Genomic DNA, 15,356 nt, shown 5'->3' with positions numbered 1-15,356 from the left:
CCATGCAGATGCGCCAACTTTCGTCCTTCTTCTTGACCAACAGGACCGGAGAAGAAAAAGGGCTCCGATTGAGCTGAATAAGGCCCGCCGATAACAACTCCAAGACCTACTTCTCAATTTCTACCTTCTGGGAATACGGGTATCTATATGGCCTGACATTGATGAGAGCTGCACCAGGAAGCAAATTAATGAGGTGGACAACCTGTCGAGGAGGGGGAAGGTGGTTGGGTTCTGGAATATGGTGTGGTACTTGGTTAACAGAGCTTTAATGGCGGGTATGGGATGTGGGGAAAGTGGTGGGGAATCAGGTAACAGACAGAGATGGAACATGGCAGAGGTAGCTTGGGTTTGGATCAGGCGCTTAACTTAAGGGGCAGAGACTGGAATGGGCCCAGTATCAACATGTGCGTGTAATTCAATGTGTTGGCCCAAATGATTAAACTGCATAATGAAGGAGGTGCAATCAGTAGTGATAGGCCCTAATTGCTTTACCCATTCGATGCCCAAAATGACATCAGCACCACTAATGGGTAAAATGTGGAAAGTTACGATGAATGGGTGGGTCTGAAAGGTGAGGGTGGTATCGGGGCAGGTCTAGATGCAGTCGAGGACGAACCCATTGTCGACCAGGACGCACAAAGGGGAGGTGATTGTGGTTGGGAGATGAAGAAAGGTAGCTACCCTAGGCTGGATAAAGTTATGGGTACTACCGCTGTCAATTAAGACGGTGAGGCGGGTGTGTCAAATAAAACCGAAGAGGTGAAAAGTCTCAAGGGTGGGGAGGTTGGATAGGGCATGGAGACTAATGGGGGGTGATACAGGGGTGGCATCGAAAATAGGTTGAGTATCTGGTGAGGGTGGGCGAGGCAAAGAAGGTTCGAGATGGTCTGGGAGAGGGTCAGTGTCGGCGATGAAGAGAAGGACGCGTCCTTTGCAACAATGAGTGGAGCTCCACTTATTGTCACAATTATAGCATAGTCCCTTCTCACGAAAGAAGGCCATTTCGTCGAGAGTGCGCTAGACGAAAGGTGTCTTAGGTTTGGGGCTAGGTGGTGGAGGAGGTACGAGGTTAAGGTTGAGGTTTGAAGGGGGAAAATGGCATGGCTGATGGCGACGGTCATGCAACTTGTCTTCCTGCAGCTTGGAAAGGGTTGTGGCCTGGGGAAGAGAAATTGGTTGTAAGGCCAATGTTGGATCGAGTGGCCTCAGAATAATTAAGAAGGGGGGTTGAATTAATTATTCCTAAACCTTTACTAATTAAAAAAATTGCTCTTCTAAGGCTTTTACTAAATTGTTAAGAGAATGAGGAGTAGAAGAGAAACTTAACAAAAAGTAAAAGCGGAAATTAAATGCACAGCGGAAAGTAAAAGAGTAGGGAAGAAGGAGACAAACATACAAGAGTTTTTATACTGGTTCGACAACAACTCGTGCCTACATCCAGTCCCCAAGCGACCTGCGGTCCTTGAGATTTCTTTCAACCTTGTAAAAATCCTTTTACAAGCAAAGATCCACAAGGGATGTACCCTCCCTTGTTCTCTTTGAACCTAGTGGATGTACCCTCCACTAGAACTAATCCACAAGAGATGTACCCTCTCTATTTCTCAGTCAAACCCAAGTAGATGTACCCTCTACTTGTACCACAAAGGATGTACCCTCCAATGTGTTAAGACAAAGATCTCAGGCGGTTAAACCTTTGATACTTTGTGAATGGGGGTACAAAAGAATTCACAGGCGGTTAGTCCTTTGAACACTTTTGTATTAGGGAAAGGGAAGAATCAAAAGAATTCTCAGACTGTGTTGTTTTGAATTCTTTGACAAGGGAGAAGGGAGACACAAAAGAATTCAGGCGATTAGTCCTTTGTTCTTTTGGAAAAGGGAGAAGAGAGACACAAAAAGAATTCTGGCGGTTATTCCTTGGCGAATTCTTTTTGGCAAACGGAGAAGAGAATGAAAAGATGAATAGCACAAGTTTTCAAGGTTTGAAAAACCAGAAAACTTCAGAAAGCTTTTGGTACAAAGAAGAAGAAGAATAAGTTCAAAGAGATTCAAGGCTTGTAAAGGATTGATTGAATAAGTGTAAAAAGTGTATTGAAAAGCAAATCAAAGCCTTGCTTTTATAGACTCATCATGTCTGGCCAAGAGGACCATTTAGAAGAGTTATAACTTTTAGAAAAACTTAAAACCAATTTGAAAAAGTCAAAAACCTTTTGAAGAGTTACATCTTTTGATTTATTCAGAAACAGTCACTGGTAATCGATTACCAAATAAGTGTAATCGATTACACAAAGCTTTTATGTGAAAGGATCACTACAAGAAAAATAACCTATGCCTACAGACGTATTTTTGCTACAGACATACACTAGTGTAGGTAAATCTCAAAAATACTTTTACCTACAACTAACTAATGTAGGTAAAACTCAACCACTTATACCAACCATTATTTGGTGTAGGCAAATTCATTAAAACTAAAAAAATACTTCTACCTACAACTATGTTATGTAGGTAAAACTCCAAAAAACTTGGGCCTATGAGTGATTAGTGTAGATAAAACTCAAAAGAATTACTACCTACAGAAGCACAGTGTAGGCAAAATTTTAAAAAACTTATACCTACAACTACGTGATGTAGATAAAATTTCACAAAATCTATGCCTATAATTAGTTGGTGTAGGTATAACCTCAAAAGCCTTATACCTACGATTGTTGGTGTAGGTAAAACTCTTTAAGACTATTTGAATTTGAATACTAGTCTCTTGTTTTTTTTAGTAAATACTCAATCTCAAAAAATAATCATTCAATTTAAATTAATTTTTAGTTAATAATTGTTCAAAATTTTAAAGATAAAATATATTAATTAGTAATATTAAATTTTAATTTAGATTAACATTATTTTTATGGATTAATTTAGATTATTTGTGTTGCAGCATAAGAAGACAATCCTAGCATAATTAACGCTTCCCCCACGCGTATAGATCACTCTTGTCCTCTGCTAGGGTTCACAATTGTTTGGTATCTTTCTTTGCAAGGGCCTCTCTCTTCCTCATTGCTTTTCACATTCTTTGCCAGGTATCTATCTCTCTTCCTCTCTCTTCGCTCTAAAGAAAAATTGTTTCCTCCGCAGGTTAGTAACTCTCTTCCTCTCTCTTCGAGCTCTCATCCTCTCTCTTCCTCTCTCTTCGAGCTCTCATCCTCCACGGCCCCGTGTTAATGCTTTAATCTGTAACTCTCTTTCCATTCAGAGGTTACTACTATTGTACGTTTTTCTTTCTCACACTCTTTTTTATTTTTCTTTAACCTAAAACTCACTCTTTCCCCGGTTTCTTCAGAACTCCATTCTCGTCTTTCTTCGAAGCGTTGAGCTAAGGGACTTGAGGACTGAAGACAGAATCACTGTGAGTTTCCTTTTTGACGTTTGTTTGTTTGTTACATCAAAATTTTCGCCACCACGCAGTGGTATTTTTTTTTTGAGTTTGTATGTGACTTTAGGTTAGGAAGGAAAAAAAAAAGGGATTGGAAACTTGGCCTTGGATTGCAATGTTACTTAGTATTTGTTCTGTTCAACAATTTCGCATCGTTGTATGTACTTAAAATTTGATAGAATTTAAAGCATTTTAATTGGAAAAGATTGTTTCTAAGGGAATGGGGTTGAATCATTTGCCCTAAGCCCCTAAGTTAATTTGAATTCAGTTGGGGATTTAAGTCACTAAACTGTGTTGTAGGAGATATGTTAGTTGTCTGAACTTCTGTTCATGGCTTTTTTGAAAACCTATTCAGTTCACATTGTTTCTATTGGTCCAAGTTTCCCATATAGACTACACTCTGTATGATTGAATTAATTATTATTTTGTGAGAATCTTACTTTGTACTCTGTTAGATCTCTATGAAGTTGAATATTGGGATTCGGCTTTGTACAGACCTATTATTAGTTTATTATTATGTCAAAGTTAGATTACATGATTGCTTATATATAGTTAACTTAAGGTGAGAATGAAATCCATGTAGTTTTGAAATTAAGAAAATAAAGCAATCCAAGGTGATTTAGTCCTACCTTAAAAAAAATAAAAAATAAAGCAACCTCCGAACACCAACTCAAATAATTAATTTGTACTTCTAGCATGTCTGGGAACACGTCCAGGAGCCACGGACGTCCGTCAACTTGAAGCTAGTCCCTGTTGCTTCTGCGTTAATTACCTACTCTGACATGAATTTTTCCAATTACTCACGTTCTGGACTCTGATCCAGACATGCACTTCATCTATCTGACTATTGTTAACACTTGGATTTTTATGTTTGGACTCCTAATGGTAGTAGTCTATTCAGGATATACCGTGATGCCGAGTATTGGGATTTAATGAAAATAGCACTATCTGATTTCTGGTGGAAGCATGTCTATCCAGCGAGAGAGTTGTATAGTAGTAATGTTATAACACATCCCCTATTTCAATTAAGATCAATGAGGCCTGCTCCTAGACATGAATTATGTAGAGATATTGTTTATAAAAGCAAACACATTGCTGCTAATTCTAAGTTGTTGATGCGGGAGATACATGGGAAACTGTTAAATTGATGCCTCCAGCTGTTAGAGAAGATTCATTACAGTAGAACCAAACTCTATATCATAGATTACATGATATTTGAGTGGTGAGTGTGAATCAATATAGTTCATGAATAAATTTATTTTGCTGAAGAATGACATTATGAATCTGTTGTGTTGATTTGCATATTTAAGGAGTTGATTGTTAGATGTGATTATTTGAAGTTGGAGATTGGAGACTGGAGTGAGACAAGCTTAAAAGGTGATAGAACTATACAAAATTGAGAAATCTGATATTGAGTAAGAGGAGAGTTTGGCAACAAGTATACCTGTAATTCTCTTCAACCTTTTTTTTTTATTGTTCTTACAAGACATCTTCTTGTATTCTATGAGATCTGTTGGATCTCTTTTCTATTAATAATAAAATCATTTGATACTTGGAGTTAAATGTTCATAATAGGATTTTACATGCCATAAAATCCAGTTTGAGGTTGTAGGACTCTTTCCTTTTCTCTTCCTCTCTTTGATTTTCCCTAATATTAAGACTCTCTCTTCTCATAGTCAGTGTGACCCAGTTCTTTAGGTTTTGGCAAGGTGATTTCTTAGTTCTACTGAACTTGAATTGAAGCTTTGATTGTAATTTTAATCTTGATTGGTTGTTAATTTGGTTTTTCTTATTGCAATTTGCACTATCTATGAATGTTTGGAAGGTTCAAGTTTGTAGTTTTTGCTGGTAGTCTTGAATGTGTTTGTTAAGCTATCATGTTATTTCATATCCAATGTTTGGAGTGAAAAGGTTCAAATTTTGTCAGGTGTTGTCTTTGGCTACCAAGGTGATTTGGAGTGAAAAGGTTCAAATAAAGCAATCCAAGGTGATTTAGTCCTACCTTAGAAAAATATTTTATATTTACAATTAAGTGTTATTATTACTGATTTAGTCCCACTATCCAGTCCAGGTACTACTGAACACATAAACAGGCAAAATGATTTTCAAACAGCATTTTAAAAGTTTAAAAATCTCCTGATTAATAATAATAATAAAAAAAGTAGACTTATGCAAATAGTTGCTAATTTTTGTGGGAGCATATACGTCATAAGCAATTTTTAACCAGACTAAAAGTTATAAACTCAAGATAAATAATTCTCTAGAAAAGAAAAAAGAAAAATAGTTCCTATATGGGTTGGTAAGAGTACAACGGCATCTTAGGTAGATGAAATTTGACGTTGTCTTCTAACTATATAAACTCTCGCACTATAGTTAAACTCTTCTTTTTAGTACGCTGATAAGAACTTAACTCTTAATCGATTTTTTTTATATATAAAAAAACAGAATTTAGTTCTTAACAGTTTGTATGGAAGGTAAAACTTTTTTAAAAGGACAAGAATCACTAAAATACTTCAAAATATTCATTTCCAACTATCAATAAGAAATCCTCTTATTTAATATATAAAATAAAAAGATTTATTTAGTGACTATATATTTATATTTGGCACCCTCCAATGGCCTTTGAGCTCAGATTTGCATATATTTAATTTCTTTGGCCTACTAGTACTTGAGGATCAAGAACTGTGTATCTTTCAGTATCTTCCAATCGCCTTTGAACTGAGACACGCACATATTTAGTCTCTTTGTGTTATTTAGTCATGCAATGGGGCGTCTATGTCCAGAAATTATTAGCTAATTGAAGACTATCAATTGCTTATGATCTCAACCAATCATGTATTTCTACTTTTGCTTCCGGAAGCAGGATTATTTATTGTGAATATTCTAAATTTAGCTTGAAAATAATTGCCAGCTTATGCGAATATATTTATGTGAGGATGATACTAACTTTCCCTTTTCCATAATGCTTGAAATGGTTACCCCTGGGACAGCTACAACTTTAAATTTACAGGTAGTTATGTGCCAGTTTTATATAATTACCGAGTTTTTTTTTAATATATTTTTAATTACAGGCATTGGCAGAGGAGATCAAGGCAAGATATGATAAAGCAGCTGTCAAAGTTGTTGACTTGGTAAGTTGGATCCAAATGAAATTTTGGCCATTCCTACATTCCTACATTCCTATTTAATTTGAACTAAAGATATGAGAGAAGGTTAAGAATTTAAAGAAAGTTGATAAAAACTTTGTATATACCATGAAAGAATCTTATAATTGGCCCATAGCTTAGTGCATAAATTATTTCTTATTGATAGCTAAAGATGGATAGTGCCAGATGTTGCTGTCTATGCCAAGATACATATATATGCTCTACCAATAAAGTTGTAATTCTAGTTGAAGCCATTCTCCTAAGTCCTAATCACTAATTCACTATACTTCCCAAGCTTCAATAACATGATTAATATAGACTGCAAGTGTCTTTCCTTATGCTGTTTAACGGAAAAAGGCATTGCAATATTTGACTATGAGATTATTTGTAATGCTTTGATATATTGTTGTAGATTCTTACACTTCTACAATTTGGAGGATATACACTAGTGCAAAATTCAGTTGATCTGTATCGAAGCTTTGGGTTTGATACACAGCCAGTCCTCATTGGGCTCATCATATTTCAGGTACTTTTCAAAATTATGGTCTTTCCATCTAAATAAAAAAATTTAGAAGATTATCTATTTCCTCTAATCATGCTTGAGAAAGCTTAAAATATTATATTAAATTGTATATAATTTGAGAAAGCAACTAGCACTCAGTTATATCGATCTCTTACTTATTGGTGCCAAAAGCCTACCTATAATATTGTCTTTATAACATTGCCGCATTCTCTCACCAATCTTGAACATGGCACGCTTAAAATACTAACATGTCACCAACAAAAAATTTCTATAATATAAGTTAGAGCTGTTAATTAAGGCCACATCAGTCTAAAGAGACATCATGGTCAACACATTTTTGAGTTAAGTTGCTTCAGGTCAATTTAATGATAGGCTGGAATAGTTGCTAGCCCAGTAGGTCATTGGTCAAAGGGTCATTTCATTGTAACTCATTTTTAAAATATAAAAAATTAAAAAATTATTAAAATAAAATATTTTTAATCATTATTTAAAGTAAAATAAAAAAAATATAGGTCATCATTTGTATTATAAAATAGTAAAATATAATGCATAATAATATAAATAAAATAAACCGTGTCAATTGTATATGTAACAATAAACGAGTACTAGAAATTAAAAAATAATATTAAATTTAGAGGAAAAAAGTTATGCTTGAGAAAGCTCTAATCTTTTATGTCTTTATTATAAGGTCTAAAGCATTTAGTTTTTTTATAAGATCAAATTTAACTTATTTTTTAATAAAAATTCATAAAAATGTATGACGGTGAAAAAATATAATCCATTATTATTTGTTAGTTTTTTTTATTCGTGAGAACAAAAGATAATTTTAAGATAATTTATCTTTCATTAGAATTTGATATTAAAAATTTTAAAAAAATCATTGAAAACACAATCTCAATTAAATGAAAATATTTAGGTGATAATGTCATTAAATAAAATAAATTAGTTAATAATAAAAAAGGATCACCGAAAACATAATCTCAACAAACATGTGATTTATCGTAAAAATAAATAAACATGTGATTTTTTCTTATGAGATCAAATGAAGCAATCATTAAGGAAAGAATATACTATTAATTTATTGATTGACCAGTAGCTTGTTAAGCGCCAATATGCTAACCGAATCAATGATCAATGCAATTTTTTATTTTAACCGAATCAATGATTCAACTGCTAATATATTGGTGGTTGTAGGCTTCCAGTGCATTAGACATTTAGTTATTAGTTAAAATTCTCACAAGGGTCAAAGTTATTGTTTTGGTTCATTAATGCAGAATTAGTACTCTCAATTTGGTTCTTCAAAATTACTTGTCATCATGTTAGGTTTTTTTAATTGTCATTAAATTAATCTTGTTAACATATATATGCTATGCTTGTATTCTTGTGTTTTATTTTTCATATTTTGTTTCCAGCTAGGCAATTAAAATAATTTGTCATTTTCACTGCTAACATTATTAATTTTATAGTTGCTAACACGGTTGTGATTGACTTATACCTGGATATTTTAGTTATATTAAGCACTAATTTATTATGTCTATTTTATTCTACTTTTTCAGTTTATTTTATCAAATGGATAAGAGTTGGATAGACTACAATTCTCTTAATAAAGAGAAGTATATTAGAGGAATTTTAAACTTTCTAGATTTTGCATTTGCAAAATCGTCAAAGGATGGAAAAATTTTATGCCCTTGTACCAAATGTGTCAATTGCAAGTGGCGTTCTCAGATGAATGTTTATGAGCACATTATTAGTAATGGATTTCTAAAAGGATATGTTACTTGGATCTTTCATGGTGAACAAGTTGGCCCATCTAGTTCTTTAGATACATCCCAAGTGGAAGGGGAGTTTGATCATGACATGGATACATTGGTTCATGATGCATTCACAATGCATGCAACTAATGAGAGTAATGACACAGATATAAATATGGAGGATGGAGATTCTAGAGAATTTATGAATGGACCTAGTGTTCAACAATCTGAAGACAATAATAATTCAGAAAATTTCTATCAGATGTTAAGGGAGGCAGAGCAAAGTCTTTATAAAGGTTGTAAGAAGTTTACAAAATTGTCATTCCTTGTACATTTGTATCACTTAAAGTGTCTAAATGGGTGGACTGATAAAAGTTTTTCGATGTTGTTAGAGCTGTTAAGTGATGCATTACCAGAGGAAAATACTTTGCCCAAATCATTTTATGATACAAAGAAGATTATTTCAGGGTTGGGTCTATCTTATGAAAAAATTCATGTTTGTCCCAATGAATGCATATTGTATAGGAAGGATTTGGCTGATGCTGAAATTTGCCCTAAATGCAATTTGTCAAGATGGAAATATAACTCTGATGATGTTGAATGTAGAAAAAAGATACCAGCAAAGATTCTTCGTTGGTTCCCTCTTATACCTAGATTGCAAAGACTTTTTGTATCACCAAAAACAGCTTGTTCTATGATATGGCATGAGGTTGGTCGAACTAAAGATGGACTCCTGAGGCATCCAGCTGATTCATTTGCTTGGAAGAATTTTGATTGTCAGTATCCTGATTTTGCTTGTGACGCTCGTAATGTTCGACTAGGTTTGGCTACTGATGGCTTTAATCCTTTCAAAACTATGGCAATTTCCCATAGTACTTGGCCTGTTATCTTGATTCCGTACAATCTTCCTCCATGGATGTGTATGAAGCAACCTAATTTTATACTTTCATTGCTTATTCCTGGTCCAAAAGGTCCAGGTATGAACCTTGATGTTTATATGCAGCCTCTTGTGGAAGAATTAAAGGAATTATGGGAAATTGGGGTAAAAACGTTTGATGCATGTAAAAAAGAGTCATTCCAAATGCGTGCTGCAATTATGTGGACTATTAATGATTTTTCTGCTTATGCAAATTTGTCTGGTTGGAGCACTAGAGGCCAATATGCTTGTCCATGTTGTGGTTTTGAGATTGGCTCAAAGTGGTTGCGTTATGGTAGAAAGTTTTGCTATATGTGTCATCGTCGTTGGTTAGAGCCGATCATAAGTGGAGATACAATAAAAGAGATTTTGATGGAACCCAGGAGTTTAGAGCTCCACCTGATCTACCTAGTGGAGCTTTTTCTTTGAGACAGATGGAATATCATGGAGTTGGGGATTGGTCACCATGGAAAAAGAGAAGTATTTTGTTCACATTGCCTTATTGGCAACATAGTGTGCTCCGTCATAATCTTGATGTTATGCACATAGAAAAGAATGTGTGTGATAACATTATTGGGATGTTGTTACAATTAGAAGGTAAGTCAAAGGACAATGATAAGGCATGCTATGATCTTGTTGATATGAATATTAGAAGCCAATTACATCCAAAGATGCACCCAAGTAAAGGCAAACAATATTTTCCTAGAGCTTGTTACCAAATGACTTCAAAAGAGAAAGAAACATTTTTGGAAGTTCTCAAAACAATAAAAGCTCCTGATGAATATTTGTCTAATATTTCAAGATGTGTGCAAGTGAAGGAACACAAAATATCCGGTCTCAAAAGTTATGATTGTCATCTTTTAATGCAAGAGTTTCTTCCTATAGCTATGAAAGGTTGTTTGCCAGACAAAGTGAGTTTAGCTATATCCGATCTTTGTTGTTTCTTCAAGGAGTTGTGTGGCAAGGTGCTTAATGAGAGTAATTTAGAGCACCTAGAGCATCAAGTAGCTCTAACATTATGCCAATTAGAACAGATTTTTCCTCCATCTTTTTTCACCGTAATGGTACATTTGGTAATCCATTTGGCACATGAAGCAAGAGTTGGAGGACCTGTACATTACCGATGGATGTATCCTATTGAAAGGTATGAATACTTTTTAATCATTTTAAAACATTCTAGAGTTATAAAGTAAAATGATATTATCTTAATTTGTAACCTAAAATTTTCTTTTTAGGTTCCTTTTGACTCTAAAGTCATTTGTTCGTAATCGAGCACATCCAGAAAGATCTATTGCAGAAGGATATTTAGCTCATGAATGCTTGATATTTTGTTCAAGATATCTATCTAGGGTGGAGACTCATTTTAATCAATTTGCTCGAAATGATGACTCATGTTTTGTGGAAAATGTAAGTGTTTTAAATCCTAGAGGTAGACCATTGGGGAGAAAGAAGCAAGTTGGATTCAATGTGAAGAAGAGAAAAAGAGCTTCTCGGATTTCTCTTGATAAGAAAGCATTGGTTCAAGCACATAGATATGTGCTTTTCAATAGCAACAATGTTGACCACTTTCGAAAGTAATACAATTTTTTTCACGTTCATTTATTTATTGAATATTTGTATAATATCTTTCTATCAATGATAATGCTTACTTTTTCTAACCTTTTTTACATAGAGCCCATACTGATCTTATCAAGAGACAAAATCGTCGATTATCTCCATATGAAGTTGACAAAATTCATAGTAAAGAATTTCCATATTGGTTCCGTGAAAGAGTAAGTTTAGGAAGAATCAATAATATTAAATTTTGCATTCATTTAAAATTTTAACCATTTGAAATAAAATTGTGGTAAGTTGCTCGATTGGAAGAGCAAGACAGCACTCTAGTGACAAATGATATCAAGTGGTTAGCTCGTGGTCCACTAGAAATAGTGAGAAGATATAGCGGGTACATTGTTAATGGAGTTAGATTTCATACAAAGACACGTGAAAGGTGCTTGAAGACTCAAAATAGTGGCATTGTTGTAACTGTTAAGACATTAAGTTATGCCAGTTCAAGAGATAAAAACCCAAAGGAGGGAGAAATCCACTACTATGGTGCACTAACAGATATAATTCAATTGGATTATTCTGGAAAATATAAGGCTATACTTTTCAAGTGTGATTGGGTTGATATAAACAGGGGTTGCAAAATTGATAACTTCGGTATGACATTAGTGAATTTCAATTATTTGCAACATACAGGGAATGATATATGTGACGATCCATTTGTTTTTGCATCTCAAGCTAAGAAAGTATTCTATGTGGAGAATAAAACACAAAATGGTTGGCTTGTTGTTGTGCATGCTAAAATCAGAGATGTATATGATATGGGTGATGAGCAATCCAATGACACGGATCAAGGGAATGAACAAGTCTTACAAGAGATAAATCATAATGATTTGATCAGACCAGAAGCCGATGATAGTGATGATATCATTGAAGTTACAATACCTATGGAGAACATTTTACCACATGACAAGGATGATAATTATATAGATGATGATGAGAGCGATGCAGACTTCTTTTGATTTGTTTTTATTTGTTCTATTTGAACATTTGGTTATAGTTTGAGTATACATGTATTGAACATTTTGTTACATTTATATACTCTTATTCCTTTCTTTAGTTTTTTGTTCTTATTATTCATTACTCTTGTGTTTATTTTTTGTTATGTATAAAAATCACTCACAATATAATGATGTTATCCGTTTTTTATCAAAATTTGTTTCGTTGTTTCCTCAATAGTTTGATTCTTTGTGATTGGAGATTGGTGAAAAAATAGCTTACAAGCAATCTAAATTTGCCTTTTAGGTAATTACTTTATTCTTCTTTTATTTTTTGGCATGGTGTTTAAAAAAATCATAGTCAATAATGTTGTTATATCTAATTTTTATTTTATTTTATTTTTTGGATTGATTTATTCAGCATACTATGGGAAAGCGCAGAAAGTTGAATATCATTCAAAATGATGGTCAATCACAAGCAAAAGAGCAATCAATTGAAAGCTCTACTGAAGTGAACCAAAATAACAACTCTATACTTGAAGAAAATGCACAATTTGAAGGAGGTATAAAGATTTTATTAACTTAATTTCTTTATTTTATATTAAATTATTTATAACATAATTGTTTATTAACTAAATCAATAATCACAAACAGAACAACACATACAAGAAGATAGTCATGTTCAGTCTCATACTTCTCTTGAAAGTGCAAGTGAAAGTTCAACTAAAGGTATTTATACACATATGCTTTTTTGGGTTAGAATTATATGTACAATTCTGTTTGAGTTGAATATCTTTTAGAATATGATAAGATTAAATTTACTAGTGAGTTTCTTTTTTCCATATAGTTCAAATCTGTGTGTGTGTGTGTGTTTGATAAATGTCATATCCATGAATGATTTAGATAAAAAGAGAACCAGAGGTTATACACATATGCTAGATGTGTGGGACTTGCCAGATGGAGAATTCATACTTGTTGAAGTAGATCATTGGGGCAATCCTATGGGTTGGGAAGGGAAAACTCTACTGAATGCAATTGGGAGCTTGGTAAGGAGACACCAATGTGCTCCTATCAATTTTCTTAGCTGGAAAGACATGCCTAAGGACTATATTACTGACATGGTTGAATTAATTCAGGTCTGGTATAAAACTTTATAAGTGTTGTTTCATCTTGCTTCTTGTAAAATTTTATGTCTTCTAATGTCTAACAAAATGATCTTTTTTGTTTGTTAATGATACTCATAATAGAGTAAGTTTCGATTTGTTCCTGAATTAACTGAACAAACAAAGAAAATATTGATTGATGACATGAGTCTGAAATGGAGGCAATTTAAATATGAACTGAAATCAAAAGGATATGATGAGAGCAAAACTAAGGAGGAAATGATTGCTCACATCCCAGATCCAAGGGTTGATCCTTCTCAATATCGTGATTTAGTACATTATTGGTGTTCTGAGAAAGGACAGGTATACATGACAATGTCACCAACCTTTTGCTAACATAACAATTATATATTATATGTTTATTTTTATTATTGACTTTTTATATTTGTTGGTTATAGAAAATAAGCAACATCAACAAAAGGAGCCGCTCAAAATATGAGGACTTGCATTGCATGGGAACCAATATCTTCCAAGACGGATTCATGAGATGGTTTGCCTTTTTTATATTTTTTTATTTTTAAATTGCTTAATACAAATAGGATGATTGATCTTTTTAACTAATGTTAGACTACAAAGGCTAAGGGAGTGCAACCTTCTAGGGCAGAAATTTATATTGACACTCGAACTCGAAAAGATGGAAGCATTGTTACTGAAAAGGCTGCTATTGTAATTGTAAGAATTTTAATTTTTATTTCAATACTTTTTCTTTGTTTTGCTCAATTTTCTAATAGAAGGTTATGGGGTGAGGGGGAGTAACTAATGTGGAGATGAGTTTTGTTTAGTGATATTGAAGTATTCAGGATATTGATGTATGATAATAATTTATAAGGTGTATTTATGTAGGATGAACTAAAAAAGAAAATTGTTGAAGCAGAGAGTTCGCAAAATTTACAAAGCACCCAAGATTCTACTGATTGGACAAATGATATATATTCAAAAGTCAAAGGACCTGAAAAAAGAGGATGTGTGCGTTGTCTTGGCAAGCTTCCACATCAAGCAAGTTCATCTCAAAGCTCTTATACAAACAATAGAATTCAAAAGTTGGAGAATTTGTTTGGAAACCTTGTAGTTGTGCTTAAAGTACGATTTGCAGAAGATCCACAAATTAATCAAGTCTTAGAAGCTATAGATCAAGAGGTATGAATTTATAATTCTACTTATTCAACGATTTAACTATGATATGATACTTTACAAAGAAAAAACATTCTTTTAATTTAGGTACCTACAAATGATTCTACCGGTAAAGATCATCAAACTACAAACAATCTTAGCTAGAGGTGAGTTGAAATATAGTACTATATTTTATGCTTCAGTCTTGTTCCTTTTACTTGAATGATGATTTGGAAAGCCCTCGTGCAATTGGACCCTTCTTTAGGCTCTCACGGTCAAGGAAAAGATGATGGCAGCATCAACCACATGATTATTCTGTTTGTGTCCCCACTATAAATATATAATTGGGTCATCTAATTGATCTTTTCTGGATGGGATCACCTAAATGAATTATTGATTAACTGGACCAGCTTGTGATAATATATTGTTAAATTTACACGTCCCATTTTTCTTTTTTGAGGTTTGTTTTCTTGTATATGTTATTGGGTGATATATAATTGTTAAATACATACTTGAAAGACCTATGCTAAAGCAAGAGTATTTTACAATTGGAATGAGGGTGGGAAAAATGTGAAGCAGAAAAGCAACCTTATTTTCATATGAATGTTTGGCTATTATTGTTGCATACTCATTTTGTTTGACCATTCCATGTCCTTCCTAGGTTTTAATTATTCTCATCTGCATATCAACTTCATAAAATGTAACCCTTCAACAATTTCTAATTAATTATAAGTTGATGTAATTAATTAGTTGTGCAGAAGTATGCTAGATAAAGTAATCTTTTTG

General features: G+C 33.5%; 1 protein-coding gene, 1 long non-coding RNA gene and 1 pseudogene across 2 annotated transcripts; all 3 read left to right on the top strand.

Annotated features, from left to right (window-relative positions):
* The first annotated feature begins 238 nt into the window (after window positions 1–238).
* Window positions 239–12,321, top strand: LOC114383904. Its single transcript, XM_028343611.1, has 8 exons — window positions 239–337; window positions 6,490–6,549; window positions 6,977–7,090; window positions 8,801–9,880; window positions 10,054–10,898; window positions 10,990–11,328; window positions 11,427–11,518; window positions 11,606–12,321. The coding sequence occupies exons 1-8, from the start codon at window positions 239–241 to the stop codon at window positions 12,319–12,321; spliced, it is 3,345 nt and encodes a 1,114-aa protein (XP_028199412.1).
* On the top strand, window positions 6,960–14,491 carry LOC114383903 (annotated as a pseudogene).
* A 22-nt stretch (window positions 14,492–14,513) lies between these two features.
* On the top strand, window positions 14,514–15,013 carry LOC114384471. Its single transcript, XR_003660701.1, has 3 exons — window positions 14,514–14,597; window positions 14,679–14,737; window positions 14,774–15,013. It is a non-coding gene; the product is annotated as an uncharacterized LOC114384471 (long non-coding RNA).
* Window positions 15,014–15,356: the final 343 nt, after the last annotated feature.

This window comes from Glycine soja, chromosome 14, assembly GCF_004193775.1.
Source record: "Glycine soja cultivar W05 chromosome 14, ASM419377v2, whole genome shotgun sequence".
NCBI classification, from domain to species: Eukaryota; Viridiplantae; Streptophyta; class Magnoliopsida; order Fabales; family Fabaceae; genus Glycine; species Glycine soja.
Note: the sequence above shows the minus strand (reverse complement) of the source record. Positions and strands in the feature narration are given on the sequence as shown.

Excerpts from the sequence above, each read along its gene's own strand:
- LOC114383904 (XM_028343611.1), top strand. The coding sequence starts at position 239 with ATGGTGTGGTACTTGGTTAACAGAGCTTTAATGGCGGGTATGGGATGT. Across the intron at positions 7,091-8,800 it reads TTGGGCTCATCATATTTCAG|TGGCGTTCTCAGATGAATGT; the intron begins GTACTTTTCAAA and ends GTCAATTGCAAG. Across the intron at positions 11,519-11,605 it reads AGAATTTCCATATTGGTTCC|TTGCTCGATTGGAAGAGCAA; the intron begins GTGAAAGAGTAA and ends AATTGTGGTAAG.